At 35.3% G+C, this 21,957-nt stretch overlaps 1 protein-coding gene across 6 annotated transcripts in view; it reads right to left on the minus strand.

Annotated features, from left to right (window-relative positions):
- Positions 1 to 255: 255 nt before the first annotated feature.
- PPHLN1 (periphilin 1) overlaps positions 256 to 21,957 on the minus strand; it is a 103,625-nt gene continuing 81,923 nt past the window's right edge. For all 6 annotated transcript variants that reach the window (XM_045829221.1, XM_045829219.1, XM_045829218.1 and 3 more), the window contains one exon: positions 256 to 2,609. In XM_045829221.1, coding sequence (XP_045685177.1) covers positions 2,415 to 2,609 — 195 coding nt within the window. In that variant the 3' untranslated portion in view covers positions 256 to 2,414. The remainder of the gene's footprint in view (positions 2,610 to 21,957) is intronic.

The raw sequence follows: 21,957 nt of genomic DNA on the forward strand, positions 1-21,957 counted from the left end.
CTACACTGCTCTGAAACTCAGGCTCATTATCACACAATGAGCACTACGGTGTGCCAGACCTTATGTTTAACTGCTTTCTCAGGTGTCAAGACTCCATAAGACACCAAAGGTAATACTGTCTCAATTCTCAAACTTTATCCTGCTGAGCAGTTGAACTGAACACTTAGGAATAAGTTTGCAGTAGAAAGGAATAAAAATTTACATTTCAGCAGAACACTTACTTTTAGCCTGTTAAAGAGAAAATAGACAATGTAATTATTTAAACCTGGTTGTTTTATTTCGCTCTTTTAAAATTCACAAAAAGCTTCACAATATATCTGCTTTCCCCTTTTGATCATCAAGGCTTTATATAAGACAATGAAAATTTTATCACATCAGTTGGGAATATTCAAAAACAATGGATAATTTACAAACAAATTTTTTAATAAAGAACGTTTTGCAAAATACACACTCTGGTACACATCTGAATTAATCTATCCTAAAATTAGATTTTAAAGCTTAAAAAAAAAAACATAGTTTTAACACTGATAAACCTACAAGAATATAATGCTGATGGCAAGTTATAAACAGCATTAAATGTGAATGTAATTTGGGGGAAGGGGGTGAAGAAAAAATGATCTTTTGAACCTATATTAAATGCATCTGTGAGTTAAAGTTCTATAATTTAATGAATTTCAAAAAAAAGTGAACAACTCTTTGCCTCCATGGTATTTTCTCAAGTTTTATTTTTAAACTGTGACACCTTGACTAAAAAGAAGAATCCTGGAATTAGAACATTTAAGGAGAAGGAAAACACAGGGGCAGGGGAGAAACAAAATCAGCACTTTCAGTCTTCCTAAAGTGGTTGTAACAAACAAAACCATTGTTCACATTAGGAAACAATACCAGAGATGATACATGGGTTGAGTTTGGGCTTATGTAAAACATCTAAATGGGGGGAAAAAAATCAAGGTGGTCCTATATAGGAAATTTAAGAAAATAATTGTTGCCTTCAATTCAATTTTAAATTTGTGGAATGGCATAATACATGTTTTGAGGTACCTATTAAAGATCTGCTAAAATTATTTATACTGCTATTTCCACATGTAATAAAAATTTTATCTACTCTGGGGTAGCTGTTAAGATACTATCAATAAAGGCCAGCAAAAAATGATGCCAGAATTCAAGTGAGGAGAGAGTGGAAAAGGAAAGAGGATGGGAGGATAGTGATATTGGACAGTAATAACAAACACAATTTTTAAGGTTTCCTAACTCATGCCACAAAATTACATATTTTGGCTAAATGCCACTGGGCAGCTGGAAGTCATCAGGAAATGAATGGAATATCCTAATCGTCCCAGTTAGAGTCTTAACTAACCTGTCATTTGGATGGCTCGCTCATGAAGGATTGTTTACAATAAACTCCTTGGCGAAAGGTAGTTGTGCTAGGCTTACTACCTCCTCTGCTTTGTTTCTTCCAAGAACAATTTTGAAGGACTAAAAACCCCTTAAAAGGGCAGCAAAACAATGAAGTTGTTAGACTACAAAGAAGTTAACAAAGTCATAATTTGCAAATGGTTTAATCAGGGATATGTTATCAGTCATTTTTCTTGAGATGGTGAATTTGGGCCCATGAAAAAATGAAGCTCTACTACTCCCTCACATTCTAAATTTTTCTTTCAATCAGAAATTTTAAAAGAAACCTCAGCTTTAAAATAGCCCTCATCTTTCATTTCAAATTACCTATATATGATGTTGTTTAAGGCTCACACAAGAATTTTAGGATTCTTGTGTGAGCCTTAGGGTTAATAGAAGAGATTAATTTAGGTTCATTTACTTGGAAAAGAGGATTTTATTGTGAGGCGTCTCGTAAGAGATCTAAGTGCTCTAGTTACCACAATGAAAATTTACACTCAAAGCAAATATTCTCTAAGATACCAAGGTATTCAGTTTCTTTGGATCTTATTCTTAAACATATTAAAACTTACAAGGCCTAAGATAAGCAAGAAGTTAATAAAATCACAACTTAGAATTCTAACATTTTCACAAGGTATCACTATGAATAGCAAAAAACTAAATGTTTAAATGGAACCATCTCTAAAAATTACACTAGTGTGACCAAGTGAATGATCACGTACTATGGAAGACTACAGAACATGAGTAAGTACAGAAAGCTGTTCTCCAGACTTGAAACATTACTTCACCCATCATTTTGGGGGGGGGGGGGGCACACAGTATGGATTAGGAGGCTCTACTGGTTAAAAAAAAATTCTAATTAAAATATCTTAAGATTCTTTTACATGTTTATTTGATATTGGGAAGGTGGTCAACTATCATAAGATACCTCTCTCCATACAAAAATCCATATATTAAGGATTTACACAATCCAGGAAAAAAACCCTTAGAAACATTTTTTTGCCTGAGCAAGTAAATTTCTAAAACGGCTCTCCAAAGTCTTGACTAGAGGTGTCATACTCTGCAATGAAATGCTTGAGTTCTTCAACACACCGCTCACCTATTTCATGTAAATTCTGTCTCAATGCAAACTGTATGGACTTTTCTAATGAAGGATCTTTTTCAATCAGCATTTTCACAACCATCCCGAAAGTCTCACAGTCTTGCCGGTAAACCTAGGAAGGTGAAATACATTGTGGTTAGCTAAAAGTGCAAATAATTAGTCAATGACTGAGCTGGTTCACTTGGCAGAATTATGATGCTAATGTTTAAAAGGGAGACACAGTAATAAGGCTGAACTTCTGTTGGCCCTGAGCAGTCACTACTGCAAAACGACATGTAAACCTCTATCTTTGAGGTCTGCTGACAGTTTGAATGAGGAGAAAAACACTGATGTACTGCATTACTAACTGCAGAAGTTAGGCACGGCACATGTCAGCATAAGACAGTCTGAAAAAGGACATCAGACCAGTGATGAGAAGAACTAGGAACAAAGACTAGTTAGGTAAGGCGCATTAATGGCTTGACTCATTTACTTGTTTGGAAGAAATAAGTTTCCAAGCCCCTAACTTCATATTATTTGTTTGAATCATGACCAGATGACATATTCAACATTCTGTTTAGTATACAACAAACAAGTATAAGAATGCCAAAAATATCTATTTGAAAAAAAAACCTTTCAAATTATAAATTATTTAACTATAAAGTCATCAAGGCAGAATTAAGATCAAAACAGTGTTACACACGCACATGGTTGTGCATGTGTGCACATGTGTATACATAAATACACATTACATGTAATCATGTGCATATATTTTCTACCTTAATGTTTATAGTTTACTATTTTACTTTAATATGTATGTATATTTTATCAGTGGCAATTTAATGTTATTTCCTGTCCAAAAATTGCTGTTTCCTCACACTATTAAGGAAATGTCATTTCCTTAATTTGTTGTCACAAAATGCATTTCAGATTTCTATGCTGTTTTTCATTATTTATAATTTACGTGTTTAAAAAATTATAGATAAGTCTCCATGAAATTCAGTGAAATACAAATTATCTTATTTTTAAAACCTATTTAATTTTGACTTTTCTAAATTTAACAAAAACAACATGTTTATTCTCTGAAAAAGGATTTGTTCATTTAGAAAATTTTAGAAAAAGTGATGTGAGATATTGCTTGGCTTATGATAGTGCTTACTCCTCAAATGACCACTGCTAGATGTGGTGGTTGCTGCTGTATTTTCTAAATGTCTGTAATATTTGATTCCTTAAAAATAGGTATTAGAAGAAGAATATTTAAATTTGACTCTTGTACTAAATCCATGTCCTTGTTCTTGAAAACTATTTATAAGCCTCCAGGAAATTAAAAGGATAAGTTCTTCAAATGACAGAGAAATTAAAATATATAAATCCCTTAGCTGCCTTCTCCACCTCAGTGTGCACACACACATTTTGCTAAATAATGGTGACATTTACTTGTAATAGCAATTAAGCTTAATTCAGCTATTTAAACCAACACATTTATTTGTTTACCCTAAGATTTACATGACCCAGAGTTGATAATACTACCCTAATAAAACAACATAGAAATGGTATACCATTCACATATTATGTATGATGTCAAAGCAACAGGGCACATTAACCGGTCTGACAAACACACAGCACCAAGTCAAGCGGATGCAGCCCCCGTGGAGGAAAGTCAGCCCATGAAGCTTCAGTCTCACTGGAGGTGAATTCCTTTCCAAACCAGTCAGCCCACATAATAACAGCATCTGAACACCAACCACAGGCCTCAGCAGACCACTTTGTGGGTGGCCTAAATTTTATGAGCTTCTTTATAACAGATGTACTAGATGAGGATAATGTTACACTGGGAATTAACCTGCAAATTCTTTAATGTAAATCTGCTGTTTTACCTAAACTCTAACTCTTCATTTAGCATATTTACAGAACATAAATGTGATACAGATTTGCATATCAAAAGTAAAACCATATTAAAAGATGTTCATACATTTATTTAAATTATAAACTGTCATTTTGGAGATAATACAAGAATTTAAAGATTGTCTTTTATTTTTTCATTGTAAGTACTTTTTGAATTATTTATTGTAACGGACAAATTTGGTACATTAGTCGACAAGCAGAACTATCTAAAGCAAGGTAATCCTCTACTAAAGTTCAAATTTTCTAAAAAGACTGCTTAAAATGCACTGGTTGGGCATTAGACAGGAAATAATTAATTTTTTGTTAAAGGAAGAACCACACCCTCCAACGTTTTATAAATAAAATTCACCACTGTCAGAAACCTATTTCCGAAACCTGCTCCACAGTAAACTCAGGCCCAAACAGGAAGGGTGTAGTTATCTGTAGGAGAGTTTGTTTGCTTATGTTCGTAGCTGGAAATGCATTATAATCTTCAGATTTGATATCAACAGGCCACACAGGAAGATTATTTTGTTTTTGCTTTTTCCCCTGATTGGACCTCATCAAAATGGGAAACAGGTTAAAGTTTGGGTGGGGTTCACATAAACTGCAAAGAAATGTAGTTAAATTTGCCAGTATAATAAACCACTATTCAAATGTGGTTTCACACAGTCTTTATTATAGTAGCTTGTGTTACTACTTAAATTCTCACAAGGTACTTCTAGGAATAAAGTAATATGATAAAATGAACTACCGAGGCCTTTTACTATTAATCATGCTTCTGGTGACTGGAAGAGTATCTGGCCAAACTCAATGGTGAGTTTGTTCTATCTAAAATACTTGTAATGACATAAAATATCTCTAAAATGTATATTATTTTAGGCCTTAACTCTGATCCCACAAAGAGAGAAACCAAAAATTAAGGGAACGTGACTTGTTAGAATATTCATTTCAGAAATTTTCTTTAGAAGTAGCATTACAGTGCTATAAGAGCAATGTGGTGGAATGTTAGGTATTACAGAGCTGTGCTGTTTAATACAGTAGCCAACTAGCCATAGGAGAACACTTAAATTTAAATATATATGCATATACTTAATATTAATTTATATTAACATTTGGCAGTAAATGGTTAACTGCTAAAGTCAGACATACACATATAAGGTTCCTTAAAAAGGCTGAGGAACCAAATAAGACCAATTATTTTCTCTATCGTTAAAGGCCTCATCATTCTGTATTATTTCCTTGATCTGAGCTCATTTGGTTCAAATGCTCTATGTCCTGTGATCATCCTAGTTGGAAGGGTAGACGTAGACAATTAAAGCATAAAGGATGTATCTAATGTAGAAGGCGGTATGGCAGCTGGAAAGAGCAGAGAAGCAGTTTCATAAGCAGGTTTATTGAATTCGAATCCTGGTTCTCACCACTTTGGTAGGCTGAATAATGCCTTCTATCCCCACACCCAAGATGTCCACATCCCAATCTCTGGAACACATGGAGACATTTGCCTTACAAGGCGTAAAGGACTTTGCAGATATAATTATGTTAAGGACTTTGGAATGAGATTATCCTGGAATATCCAGATGGGGAAAATATAATCACAAAATCCTGAAAAGAAGGAATGCGGGGGCGGGGGGGGGGGAGGAAATGAGACCACAGAAATAGAAGTGGAATGATGAGCTTTAAAGATGGAGGAAGGAGCTACCAGCCAAGGAATGAGGCAGCCTCTAGAAAATGAACAAGGCAAGGAAACGATTCCCCCCAGCATGTCCTGAGGAAGTGTGGGCCTGGTGAAACACATTTCCAACTTTACACATTTTTTTCAAGCTCATATGGAATATTCACCAGAATAAACAACATTCTGGGCCAAGTCAACAGAAAGATAGCTAGAAAATCTAAAAATATTTGGAGATTAAACAACACACTTTCAAATAACACACAGATCAAATAAGTATCAAGAGAAATTTTAAAATATTTTGAACTAAATAAAAATACAACTTATGAAAATTTGTGAGATGTACCAAAAACAGTGTTTAGAAATTTATAGTATTAAATGTATATGTTGGAAATAATAAATGCATATGTTAGAAACAAGTTAATACTTTAAGCTAGAAAAGACTGAAAAAATTGATGAACCTCTAGCCAGGCTAACCAAGAAAAAAGAAAAACAATTTATTAATATCAAAATTGAAATGGGTCATCACCACTAAGTTCATGGACATTAAAAGGAATAATATGAAAAACTCCATGCGTGCTTAATTTGATAACTTAGATGAAATGCATCAATTCCTTGAAAGACACAGTGTACCCAAACTCAAACAAAGGAGAAATAGATCATCTGAATAGGTCTATATCTATGAAAGAAATTGAATCAACAATTAATAACCACAGAACATATATGCATAGCCCATGGACAGAGACAACATTATGGTGAAGGTAGCTGGGGGCTGGGTAGGGGTGGGGGCAAAGGGAGAATGAGGGACATCTGTAATAGTGTCAAAAATAAATAAGTAAATTTTTGTAAATAAGTAAATTCTGACACAGAAAGCACTAGGCCCAAGTGACTTAAATGGTGAATTCTACCAAACATTTAAGGAATAAATTATACCAATTCTCTACAATCACTTACAGTAAAGAGAAGCAGAAGGAACAATTTCCTAACATTCTATGAGGCCGACATTATTACCCTATTACCAAAAGTCAGACAAAGACATTACAAGAGAAGAAAATAAGACCAATATTTCTCATAAACATAGATGTCAACAAATCATCGAAACACATTAGCCAATCCAACAATGTAATAGAATTATGCAACACAACCAAGTAGAATTTATTCCAAGTACACAAGGCTTGTTCAACATTTGAAAATCAATTAATATAATCCTTCATATCAATAGTCTACAAAATCCCAGCAAGTCATTTTGTGGATACTGACAAATTAATTCTAAATTTTATAAGGAAAGGAAAAAGACCCAGGATAGTCAATACAACATGAAAGATAAAGAACAAAGTCGGAGGGCTGACACTACTCAGCTTGCCACAATGCCACAGGAATTAAGACTGTATGGTGTTATCAAAACAAAGAGAGCAATGGTACAAAATGAAGAATACAAAAATAGACCCATACAAATATAATCAACTGATCTTCAAAAAAGGAGCAAAAGCAACTGAATGAAGAAAAGATAGTCTTCAGCAAATAGTGCTGAAAGAACTGGATATCCATACTCAAAATAATCTAGACATTGATCGTACACCTTTCCCAAAAATTAAGTCAAAATGCATCACAGACATAAATGTAAAATACAAAACCATAATATGTCTAGAAGGTAAATTCCAGGTGACAACACTAAAAGCACATTCCAAAAAAGAAAAACAAAGCACTAAGCTGGATTTCATTAAAATGAAAACTTTAGCTCTATGAAAGACACTGTTAAGAGAAGACAAACTTTAGATTGAGAGAAATCTTAGCGAAACATATCTGACAAAGTACTGGTATCCAAAACATACAAAGAACTCTTAAAACTCAAAATAAGAAAACAACTTGGTTTAAAAAGGGCAAAAAGATCTGAACAGGCCCTTCACCAAAGAAGATACCTAGACAGCAAACAAGCATATAAAAAGATGTTCGACATCATATGTCATCAGAGTATGACAAATTAAAGCACTGATGAGAGACCACTACACACCCATTAAAATTGTTAAAATCCACAACAATGACACCCCTATTTTTGGTAAGAAGAAAATGCTAATCATAGATGAAACCCTGTAAGGAAAGAGGGGATATATGGGAACCCTGTACTTTCTTACTATTGTTCTGTAAACCAAAAAATGCACTAATAAAGTCTATTAAAAAAAACAGAATCACACAGATGAGGAAAAAAAAGGAGGGAGGGGTAGCTACTCAGTCTCTGTGCTTCTATTTCAGTACCTACAGACCTAACTATGCTGGTATAGGAATAAATAAGATAATGAAGAACACTCACAATAGTGCTTGTCATACAGAAAGCATTAGTATACAGTGATGCTGATGATGGAAAGAGGAAAACAACTCTTCTGACATGGTCTAGAGACGGAGACATTAGAAAATGGTGTTTGAACAAATTCCTTTTTTTTTATGTTTAACATCTAATTTTGACAATTGAAGACACCCTGCAGGGGTGACCAACCATTTGGCATCTCTGCACCACACCCGACGAGGAGTTGTCTTGGGTCACACATTAAATACACTGCGACATATAATTACAAAAAAATATCATAATGTTTTAAGTAAATTAACAATTCGTGTTGGGCTGCATTCACAGCCATCCTGGGTTGGACACCCCTGGACTAGAGTTTGCTTTTATTTTGGTTTTAGTTTCACTTCAAGTTGTCCTTCACTTTCTGCCAACATTAATCATGTACATGTTTCAAAAATCAGTAAGATGGCCACATTTGCCATCTCAAGAACTGATTGTTTAAACATGAGAAGTTCACTCTAGGGAAACATGGAGGAGGAAAAGGAAATTGCTTTATGGGGAATTCAATCGGTTTGGCACAGCTAAAGCACAGTGTGTGTTCACCCACAAAGTACATCATGAAGAGCTTTCCTTCAAGGAATTCAAACCTAAATCTATAAATTAGCAATTAGCAAATGGGAAAAGAGCTACAAGGAGGAAGTGGGTCCTTCTGATGTATCAAGGAGAGGGAGTGGTTAGAAACCAATGCTATGGGCTCCTGACAGCAGGAACAATGAATGTGGAAGGATGTGTTTGTTAAAGATGAGATTAGAGGCTTTACAAGTCATTAAAAAAGTAATATGGATACAATAAAGAAGGATGGATGGAAGGTTTTTAATTTATTTCAAGGGGAATGGTACTGGAATGGGAGATAAGTTCAGTACCCAGTCTGTAACTGTGGTATCCCTCAAAAGGAAGTTAAGTCTAGACTTCAAAGGAGGAAACAGAGAAGGAAGGAGGGAGGGAGAAAGCGGTCAGGGAGAAAAAGATATCTTTACATTCAAACTAGTTGAGGTCATGGGGGTTCCTTGAAGAAACTGCTAAGTTCTTTCTAGCCCTAGTGTCTGATACACAGTAGATACTCAGTAAATGCTGAATAAAGAGCTAAACTCAGCTAGGAGAAAATGGTAATATAAGATCAAAATTCTGGCAGCCAAGAGTAGACATCTAAAAACATCAATATCAAGCCACAGAAAAGACAATAAGGAAGACTAAAAACCAGGAAAGAGTGAAGGCACAGCTGCCAAGGGAAGTTTGTAAAATAAGAATATAGTCAATCAAATGCCAGAGAAAAGTCAAAGAAGCTGACAAACAAAATACATTGAATTTGAATATGAAAGGGTGACTGCTTAACTGCAAGAGAAGTTTATTAGGATAATGGAGATTATAGAGCTGTGCTATTTAATATAGCCACTAGCCATATGTAACCAATTAAATTTTAATTTTAATTAATTAAATAAAATTAAACATTCAGTTTCTCAATTGCACTGGCCCTATTTCAAATACTAGTGGCTTCCACTTCTGGTCAAGATGAGTGCAGGCAGACATGGGTCACCTCTTCACACAGCCACACCAAATGACAACTAGAATATAGAACAACCATCACTCAAGAACATCAGAAATTGAGCTGAATGGAAGTCTGGCAACTACAGAATTAAACCACATCCATCCAAACCGGTAGGAGGACAGCAGACACAGAATGGGCTGGTCCCACACCCAAGTGGATAAAAATTTAGGAGGGATATCTAAGGGATGAGGAGTCCCAGACCTACACCATGGCCTCCTAGCCCAGGATTCCATTCCAGATAGGTAAGTGCCCCCAACTTCTGGCTGCGAAAACCAGTGAATATTGAGTCGGTGGAAGAAACTGCTGGAGCCCCAAGTAGTTCCTCTTAAAGAATCCACACAGGGACTTATACTCACTCCCTCAAAGCTCCACCACTGGGGTAGCAGCTTGAAAGGTACCAGTGGTATAGAGGGAGAAAATGAAGTGTCTGGCATCCTGGTGAGCAGAGGCCATTGTCCCTTGGATAAATCCACTCTCCACAGAACCAAGAAGCTGGTACCATATCTGAAATTCTATCAACCAGGCTAACACTGACCTACCTTGGATATCCCCAGAGGCTCTGCCCCACCCAACTTAGGGGCCCACCCAAGCTGCTTTTCCAAAAGAATGGATGGTCTTGGCTCCAAAATTCTATCAAGCAAACAACAGCCGGCTTCAGTGAGCCCTAGGGACAGTCAGATTAGAGTCACAGCTTGGCTTTGCTTGGGAATCTCCAAGCCCAGCATAAGTAGCACACATCTCTGACAGCTTTACAGCTCAGGCAGGTACTTGGGGCAAAATACAGGTGGCGGCTGACCTTGGCCTGCACCACATAGGAAACCCCAGGGCCAGGGCACCCAGTGGACAGCTACAGACCACACTGGAGCACCACCACCCTACCCCTGCACAGCTGATCCTCCACAGAGGGTGGAGTTGGTGGTCAATGGTCACAGCCAGGCCTTGCAGTTTAGTAGCCTGGATAAATCCCCCCTATTGACCTGCCAACAGCAACCAAGGCTCAACTACAAGAGGAGGGTGTACTCAGCCCACATAAATGGTGGGCCTTGAGCACCCAGCTTGGGTAATAGGGGAGGCTGTGCCACTGAGCCCTACAGGACACTTACTACATTAGGCCACACTACCAAGACATGGAGTCAAAGCAGCCTATACCTAATACATAGAAACAAACACAGGGAAGCTGCCTAAATGAGAAGACAAAGAAACATGGCCCAAATGAAAGAACAGATCAAAACTCAAGAAAGCTAAATGAAATGGAAATAAACACTCTATCAGATGCAGAGTTCAAAACACTGGTTATACGGATGCTCAAGGAACTTAGCAAGGACCTGGCAGCATAAAAAGATCCAGTCAGAAACAAAGGATACACTGATTGACATAAAGAACAATTTACAGAGAAGCAACAGTAGAGTGGATGGAGCCGAGAATCAAATCAATGATTTGGAATATAAGGAAGCAAAACACAACCAATCTGAACAACAAGAAGAGAAAAAGAATTTTAAAAAATGAGGATAGTATAAGCAGCCTCTGGGACAACTTTAAGAGGTCCAACATTCACATATAGGGGTGCCAGGAGAAAAGAGCAAGAAATTGGAAATCTATTTTTAAAAATGGTGCAAAAAAACTAATTTTCCTTCACCTAATTTGGTGAAGGAAATAGACATGCAAGTCTAGGAATCACTGAGAGTCCCAATTATGATGGATGCAAAGAGGCCCACTCCAAGATACATTATAATTAAAAGGCCAAAGGTTAAAGATAAAGAGAGACTACTCTTAAAATCAGCAAGAGAAAAGAAGCTGGTTACCAGATGGTTGCCAGATGGGAGGGATGAGGGGGAGAATGGGTGAAGAGGTGAGGGGATCAAGAAGTACAAATATAGGTAGTTACAGAATGGCTATGAGATGTAAAGGACAGTATAGGAAAAGGAGTAGCCAAAGAACTTACATGGACAAGAACAATGGTGGGGATTGCCTGAGAGAATAGGGTGTGCTGGGTGGAGGGGGGCAAATGGGGAAAAATCAGGGCAACTATAATAGCATAATCAATAAAATATAGTAAAACAAAACAAATACCAGTGACTTCCATATTGGACAGTGCAAATATAAAATATTTCCATCACCCAAGAAAATCTATTAAGCATTGTTGTTAAAGAGGATTAAGGGCTGAAAAAAGGTGAAGCTGTAGTGATAGGTGTTGACCTGCTGAAGTAAATAATATATACATTTGCAACTATTTTACCCTTAAAGTGGAAATAAAGGCTTACCACCTTTAAAGGAACATTGTGAAATATAATTAGTATCTGTGAAATGTTCTACAGTCTTTTGATGAAATGCATATAAAAATGTAAGTTAAAATAAGTAACTCCAACTGAGACTTAATATACAAGGAAACATTCATAATGTCTCATGTGTTGATGAGGTCACGCAAAAAGTGACAGCATAGTGATGTTAAATACTGGAGACAAATTTAGACCCTTTAATTTTGGGTCTGTAGCAATGCAAAAGGCGTCAAAGCTATTATAACTATGCTTGCTCCTTGTGATATATTAATAGAAAAAAAGGTCTTTGAAATGTCCTCCTCAAAGCTGCAGCCCCATAGGTTTTTAGGGCACAGATGCTAAAAAGAACACTGGTAGTTGTTAAGAAATACATTCTGAGCAACATGAATTAGATTGCAACTGCCTACATTCAATATGTGGGTACAATTATTACAGCCACATAAACAAGCAAATCCAAAGTTAATGATAAAGTGAGTAAATGCTAAAAAAAAAACAAAACAAACAAAAATGCTGTGGCAATCCATGTTTATAGAATTCTCATTCATAAATGCAGATCAATTTATAAATTTATAGGATTCAAAGATTAATACTTAAATATTGTCTTTTTATCCTTTCCAGCTAACTAATTCTTTTAATCACAATACACTAAATTAAAAAAAAAATGAAGTAATTTCAAGAGAGTCTACAGGCTCTCACTGATGCCAAAAGCAGGTCCCAGAGATTAAATACAGGAACTAGATAAATTTCAAATTAATACCAACTGAAAAATGTTGCAAATGAAATAGAAATACCATTTATGCATTTTTGAAAGTTTATTTCATTTAGGGATACCTATCTATATTTATAAAAATACAAAAACATACATAAGAATGACAGCTCTGAGAAGGGAGGAAGCCAGCAGGGATCTGAGAGGGGTTTATTTGTTATCTGTAATATTTTATCTCTTTTAAAAAGGGGGGAAAGCCCTGTCTGGTGTGGCTCAGTGGACTAAATGCTGGCCTACAGACCAAAAAGTTGCCAGTTTGACTCCCGGTCAGGGCACATGCCTGGGTCTCAGGCCAGGTCCCTGGTTGGGGGCATGAGAGAGGCAACCAATTGCTGTTTCTGACACACATCATGTTTCTTTCCCTCTCTCCTTCCTTTCCTCTCTGTAAAAATAAATAAAAATTTTAAGATAAAAGAGAGGGGAGCCACAAATACTGATCTCTAAAAATATACCATCTCTATTCAGCATGGTATACATGCTGAATTAGGAGTTAAGTGTAATGAGATTTGTAACATACTTTGACATGCATCAAAAATAAGATAAATTAATGGATGAATAAAGGAATAAATATGTGACAAAGCAAATAAAACAAAGCATTAATTATAGAATCTAGGTGAATATATGTGTGTGTATAATTCCTAAAGTTTGAAATTTTTCATAATAAAATACTAAGAGAGATGTAAATCAAAATAAGGAGCAATGGTGCGTGTGTCATTTCAGCTTACAAATGAAAACGGCTCTCTGTTTTGCTTTGCATCTCCTACAAATATTATTATCGATATTAATGAATCTAAGTGCAGATATACTTTTGAATGAAAGGCAGCTGTGCCTTCCAGATGACTGGAAATAACATGTGCAAGGCCCTGTATTTGGTCAGAAATATAGCATGCCCTCCTTAAGGAAATTAGATTCTAATAAAAAGGCTTAATTTAGATATTTTCCCAATTTAATGTCTAAAAGTTCATCACAATGAAATGCATCACAGGTTAAAATGGCAAGTCAGCTCCTTTAAAGGATGTCACTTAGGATGTACTTCCCTTGACCAAAAAAAATCAGGTTAAAAAGATAAATATTTTAATGTATATTTGAATTGACTTTTTACATATAGCTAACTGTTATAAAAGACATTACATTGGGTGAGAAATTAAATGAGGCTAAGGAATATACAAGTAAAAGAAAAATGTGACAGTTTAAGTTAGAATTATCCAAAGAAAATTTGTTTTATTTAAGATTATGTACAAATAAATCTTTTTAGAAATTAATACATTTTAAATTGATCATGAGGTAGTCCAGTCCTCAAATTACTTAACATTAATAATCAGAAAAGTACCAAATCCTGCCCTGGCTGGTGTGGCTCAGTGGATTGAGTGCTGGCCTGCAAACCAAAGGGCTGCTGGTTTGATTCTCAGTCTAGGGCACATGCCTGGATTGCAGGCCAGGTCCCCAGTAGGGGGAGTGCAAGAGGCAACTATACACTGATGTTTCCCTCTCTTCTTCCCTCCCTTCCCCTCTCTAAAAATAAACAAATAAAATCTTAAAAAAAAAAAAAGTAAAGAAAAGTACAAAGTCCTGACTACAAAAAAGTCATGTTTTAGATTTGACTAAGGCTAAAGAAAGTTAAGGAAGAATTCAAGGATAATAGAGAGGAATCCCACCTTGGCAAAGGTCTTTATAACTAGAAATGGTTATGGGTTATAATTTTTAAAGGGCTTTTATTTGTTTAAACAAAATAACATTTAGAAATCATTGGTATGTAAGAAACACTAAGTCACTAACAATATTTTCATATAGGCTTTGACATTCTTTTATATACCAGGAAGCCTTACAAGTATTCTGGAATTGCTATCCTCACTTTATAAAAATAGCAAAGCAGAGAAATTAAAGCAAGTTAACTTAAAGAAGTACTATTAACATTCACAGCCTAGGTTTCTAATTTACCACTTACCATACTGCTGTTTTAACTAACAAAAATTATATACATTCAAAACAGAAATAAAGCCCTGAGACTAAATTCTTGACAGAGATAAGTTACTCTACTTGGTTTTGAAGAGTGGTGTAAAGAAAGAGGCTTGGAGGGGCCTGCAAGGCAATCAACTAACTAATGATTCCTAACTATCAAGAGACATTATTTGTGTGTGTGCTTCATGTCTATTAATTTAAGTCATATCCCAAGTGAAATCTGAGACTTGAATTACTTTTCCACATAGCTTCAGGGATGCTACTAAGATAATTCATGAAAAACAAGCGAGTTGGATCCACCATCTTCACTATACTGGGACAAGTACTACTGTTTTATAAACTATATATGCTGGGTTGGTTAAACACTATTTATGATTAAATGGGATATTTTCTATGTATTCTGCAGGGGAGGATGGTTCTTTAGCTTATTTTTGCCAGGTGATTCGGTAAGTAAGGTGCATTCACTCTTTTACCCCATTCCTTTCATCTTTAAAATTCTGTATTATAAAGTTGATTTTGGAGGAAATTACTTTCTCTACCATGACATTTCTTCATGTCTCACACTGATGAATTAAGTTATGGTTCCGTGCTACTTTTTCTTTCTGTTTTCCATGATATCACACAGTTTAAATATTTTGTACGCACTATAGTTTAGAAAAACTTTTATTTCTGTTACAGTATCAAGGTATTGTGAATTTTTAGCTAAACATAAATAAGTTTTTGCTAACGCAGTAATTACGAGAGACTTAAAATGTTTGCTACAGTCTCCTTTTTAGTAAAGGTGCAGCAGTGGGGCTGTTAAGAGGTCACACCCCAAAGGTACCCGTGAGGGCAGGAAACGCTAAAGGTGGTCATGATTAACTGTAACTCCAGTACAGAGGCAGCTTCTGCTTGTCCCTTCCCACCTCCACCCTGCATCTTGAGGGAGGCCTCTTTGCCAGGTATATTTATAGCATATGCCAACTGAAAACTTGTATGGTATTTATAGAAGACAGAGTTTAAGGGATTTTGGTGATAAAGATGAATCCCAAAGGTTTATAAGATTATAAATTGAGTGTTGACATTGCCAAGGAATACAGGAAAAGTGAACAGTGGTTGGGGGTACAGAGAGAAAGAAGGGGAATTCCTCTGCTCATGGATATCTTCAGTGTCCTCTGCCTGATGGTCTTGCAGTTCCAGGCTCTAAACTTGGTTTCTACCTGTGTTTCATGAGAATCCCTATGAGCTTTCAATATTTTCCTTTTATCTGCTAAAGGCAGTTTGAGTGGGTTTTATAACTTGTAACCAAAAGGAGTTTTTGGCTGATAGCCTGATACATGAAGTGGATCTTACCGGACTTCTGGGAGCAGCAGAGACCTGTGCAGTTACATCTGCACTGCAGTATTATCTACTTGTCACCAGTGCTTCCACACCGGCAGGAATGCCAAGGTGATGGTGTAACTCTATTTTCTCTTCAGTGCAATTGCAAACCCATCAATGATGCTTCACAGGCTTTATCCAACATAGTTAGAGACAGGCTATACTTTTACATGGTGAAAGCCAAAGAATTACCAATCCTTAGAGTTTCCACTGAAAACACAGCTTTCGTTACTACTACTGAAAAAAAAAAAGTACTGTATCTGCTTTCAGCTCATCATATGCAAATGTGAGAAATAGAATATTATCAGTCTACTTAATCATACTTCTACCAGAGAGAGGCTTTTCAATTAGATAACATATAATACCACTCTGAATACTTCTAAGATGTGTTTTTTTCTTTCCAGAAGAAAGGAATTATTCATAAATAACACAAATGGCACAACTTCATTTTAAAAATAGGAGCTGCAGTATCAGGAATATTAAAAGTAGGTTAATATTAATTAATATTTAAAATAATTCATTATTTCACTTTTATCTCTGAGAGCATTATACAGAGTGGGGAAAGTCCATAAATTCTGCTACATGTGAGAGAATGAAAACGTATTTTTAAGGCCTTTCTGCAGATATATTTCTACTCTATAATTTTAATAGCAAAATATATAGAGTAACTGGTATAAGATCTAAATGAATCCTGATTTGTCCACTTAACATTACAAATGAATTAGTGAAGTCTCAAACAATACTGAAGTTCCTTCCAAGAATCACAGACACTATATGCCTATAACAACACTGCACACTAATGAACAGACATATGCTAGAATCCCAAAGCTGTCATTGTTACATCATTCAGTTATGCTGCTACTTCCATTTCATTCTCAAGATAAGCACTGGGTATTGATCACTAAGCAGAGAAGGTTAACCTACTTTTAATCTATTAAAATTTACTAATTTTAGTAAATGAAGTTATAAGCCTGGCCCTTAAAAAGCCTTTCTGAAGACAGAATTTAGTTACAGCCAAGGGTTTGAGGCAGGAATCCAATCAAATGAAATTCTTTTGGTAATGCTTACAGATAATTTTGGGTAAGCTGGCATAACTAAATACAACTAAATATTTCTATGTATTTGAAATTATAAGGGCAAAACATGATATACCTATGAATTCTATGGGAATACTGAAGGTCTAATTAAACTTACCATATGTATTTTCAACATGTAGTACTCTTATTTAAATGATGTTTTAAAATTTGATTGATTGGTTTAAAAGTGTATACTTTTCTTTTCTTTTTAAGATTTTACTTATTTATTGTTTAGAGAAGAGAAGGAAGGGAGAAAGAGAGGAGCAGAAACATCAGTGTGTGGTTGCCTCTCATGCGCCCCTTGCTGGAGACCTGGCCTGAAACCCAGGCATGTGCCCTGACTGGAAACTGATCCGGCAACCCCTTGGTTCACAGGCCGGTGCTCAATCCAGTGAGCCACACCAGCCAGGGCAAAAGTGTATACTTATAAATTGCTAACTTTTTTGTTGACAAAAATCACTAAGACTAAAATTATTGGTATATTTTAGGTAAGAATAACAGAGAAAACCAGAAACAAAGTCTTTGTTTGGATTTTGGAGCAGCACTGGACATTGAATTGATTCAGATAAAATAAAGGTCAAAAGGCTGACCAACTTACTGCAAGAGCCAAGAGAGACAGTAGACTGTGGCTTCCCCTTTAACCTTACCTCGTGCAAAATCACCATGTGCTCACATAGATACAACATAGACAGAATTTTTTTATATAAACACATCCTGGAAAAATGTATTACACTATTCCTCTGCTCATATATATTTTCAGTGTCCTATGTCAATAAAAAGCAGAAATATTAAAATGTAGCTTCATTCTCAGGGTTGTGTGCTTCATGTTATAGTACTTAAGTCCAGAAATTAATATTTATGATTAGGACTTAATTCCTGAGCAAACATTAAATCATTCATAAAAATTAACTGCTAAATTATTCTACTTTTAAAAGGGACTATCTGCATGCTTTCAGAGGTATCACAGCGCTGAAACCTGACTCTGCTCTACACCTCCTTGTTGCTATTTCTATAGTCACAATTCTAGTGTGGACCTAAGAAGACAACCCTATTTCTAACTGTTTAGCTTCTAGTCTTTTTATTATAAACGTTCCTTCTCACAAATGCCATCATCCTAAAGATGGAAAAACCCTTCTCAAAGAACACTGCTGCTCTGACTTTCAACATCTAACTCAATTAAATTCTTCAACAAAATCTGAGTTACTAAGATCTTCTTATCATCCACCAAAATGCCATCCACCATACATTTTTCAGCATTTTACCCGTTCTCACAGGCCATCTGAATTCCCTTGGTTGCATTCTATTATTGGGTTAGCCAAAAAGTTTGTTTAGTTTTTTCCATAAAATAAAAGACACACTTTTCAATTTCACCAATAACTTTATTGGCTTGGACATTTTGAGTAGGTCGGCTATCTCCCATGTGATATGACACTGACTGTTCTCCAGTAATGTCTCGATTTGATCCCTATTGATTTCAACTAGTCTACCCAACTATGGAGCATCATCCAGCAAGAAATCTCCAGCACGAAACTTCGCAAATGCCTGACATGTTCGATCAGTCACAGCACCTTCTCCATACATTGCACAAATCTTTTTTTTTTGCGTTTCAGTTGCATCTTTACCTTTCTTGAAATAATAAAGCATAATATGCTAAAAATGTTGTGTATTTTCTTCCATCTTCAATGTTACAATGGCTACACAAAAATTCACCAATTTCAATAGTTTTTTTAAAATGCATGTTGATATGACAGCTGTCACAAAACAATCTAACAAAATTGTTTCAAATGAAATTAAAGACAACTAAGTGCTACTAGAGCCATCTTACAGGAAAAAAAAAAAAGAACTTTTTTGCCAACCCCGTACGTTAATTGCTTCAAAATTTTGTTTATGAGAACTTTCACAAACTTTTGCCAGATCAATTTTTCCAGGTTACTCTAAATATTTAAGTAAGTATGTTTCTTTCTGTCTGTCTACCTCCTTCATTATATTGAGGGCAAATACAATTCCTTTTGCTTCCTTTGAAAGTATGTAAGTACGAGGCTGGGAGCTAAATGGATCTTTAATTATCAGTGATAAACTTAAAAGTTTAAAATCATATATTCTGGCCTTGGCTCAAGCTTTAATTAGACAATTTTGGCAATCCTATCCAACTGATCCCATATGAAAATTATTTGATTAGTAAACAGATCTGTTCACAGGGGTTGGTCAATAAATATTGTTTCTTTATCAAGTAAAGATCATAATTAAATTTTTACTTGATTTAGTATTACAAGGAAAGTGAAAGATAACAAAGGAATGTTTTACAATCAGGTAGGGAAGAAGTTTATATTATAAAGTCATTTCCAAACAGTGAAACGTCTAAAACACAGTACCCTGAAAATTGCTATAACTTTACTACTTCTAAATACATAGTCACCTCAACTTTTAAAATATAAAAACCTTAGCTTACAATTGTTTTTGACAAATAAAACTTTCTTGTATAACATTGTACATAGAACCTTGCTGATGGTTTGCTTAGCAAATGTTTTTTTCTGTAAGTTGTGTAAAGTGATCCTTGATCCAATACACAGACCATATCTTGGTTAAAACACCTGATTCATACGATATAGATTGACAACATTCTATTATTCTATGGGAATCAAATCTTCTAGCCAGAGTGAAAAAGATTTGGTCCAAAGTTGTGGTTCTTTTTGTCTGTAAAACCATCATATTGTAGGAAGAGAATAAAATTCAACTAGAATTACCTTACTTCACTGTACATTCATAGAGTTTTCACTATTAAAACCGAACACCAAGGGAGAAAAAAGATTTTTAAAGAGACTGTTATACAAAGACACAAGTTTTAATATGTCAAAATACATATTTATATTGTCTTTTGCAAAAAAAAAAAAAAAACAAACACATACACACACACAAGCAAATCTAAAACCCAAAACAAAACTCATCCAGAAATGGTACCATTCAAGATGACACTAAGAAATCAAAAGAATTGCATACTAAGATGAAGGATTAAAAAGTAAAAATACTAAATATAAAACAACAGAAAAATTTCCAGTTCTGCCTGTCTCCACTGTGTAGGTGTGACAGGAAAGCTGTAAAGTTTTTTCTCAAACACTGAATCATCCCCAGTGATTCAAACCAGTATTTAGCCCATACAGCCCAATTTACGCAGCAGTTGCACTCTGTATTCTGTATTTTTAATGGCACTTAGGTTATTTCTGTTTTAGAGACAAAAGACGATAATGTCCTATATTTCAGTTAAAAAAAAAAAAGAATATACCATTCTCTTCACATACTGAACACACTTAAAGCTATCCACATAGAAATCAAACTGTTTTCTTAGCCTTCAATTATATGTGGATATAATTACACATTAAAAGTTACAAACTCAAATCTCTTGCACAATAAAATTCAACTTGTTATGAGCTTGAGGAATGAGCCATTCGTATCCACAGGCATGTCAAAAAGGAGAAAATGTGAAAAATTACATCAGGTGTAATTTTTACTTTGTTTCTACAAAAGAAGTAATTTCTCATTTATATTTATAAGAAATATAATTTAAATATAATTCAATCTGGAAAACTGCAAAAAAAATCCTTTGTCTTAAACCACTTTTAAAAATTTCCCACAGATGCAACTATTACAGAAAAGCATTTTAAATGTCCCGTTTTATAGTGTCTGTTTAAAATACGTATGAAAGGATGTAAATTATTAATGGGGCGGGAAGGGAATATGACAGTAATGGAGATAACAGATTTTATGGCCATGGAGCCCCTAGGTCTGGGTTGCTGTGAGACGCTGCACACATTACATAACTCTGTAAGCCCCAGCTGCCTTATTTGTAATGTGGTGATTATAATAGTATCTTAGCTCACAGGGCTTCTGTGAGGACTATATGATAGAACAAACAGAAATTACTTAATACTCAGAAACCATTCACTTAACAAACATTTGAGGGCCTACTAGTCAACAAATATTTGGGGACCTGCTATGTGCCAGCCTATACAAGTAATAAACAAAAAACAAAGTCCCTATTCTCAGGAAGCTTTCTTTTTTGTGTGGAAGGGTAAACAATAAAATGTATGAAAATACATAAACACGTATAATTATGGTAAGTTTTATAAAGGGGATAAAGTAGGTTCAGTGATGGAAGAACTACTTTGATTGGTCAGGGGGGATATGGAAAAGTTTTAGGGTAACACTTAAGCTGAAGTCTGAGAGGTGAGAACTTAGAGTATTCTAGGCAGAAGTAACACCATCAGCAAAGGTTCACCTAAAGAGACAAAAGCATGTCCTACTGAGAGGCCAGTATGACTGCAGCCCAGTGAACCACGAGGGTCACTAAAAGAAATTTGGAAGGAGAGGTGGTAGAAAGGCCCAGCAGATCTCTAGAGCAACAGTAAAAAAAATTTTGGGTTTTTATTCTAAATATAATGGGAAGCCACTGCAGGGTTTTGGGCAGAGAAACCATTATATTTAACAGGTTTAAAAGTCAGGAAATAACCATAGCAACATTCCATTTGGTTTGGAAGATCTAGATTCAAAGCATTCTAGAGCACTGACACCTTTGTTCAAAAACACTATTGTTTATTCCTTTTAAAA

The sequence above is a fragment of the Phyllostomus hastatus genome, unplaced genomic scaffold (genome assembly GCF_019186645.2).
Source record: "Phyllostomus hastatus isolate PE091 unplaced genomic scaffold, TTU_PhHast_1.1 phas_scaffold_93, whole genome shotgun sequence".
Lineage (NCBI taxonomy): Eukaryota > Metazoa > Chordata > Mammalia > Chiroptera > Phyllostomidae > Phyllostomus > Phyllostomus hastatus.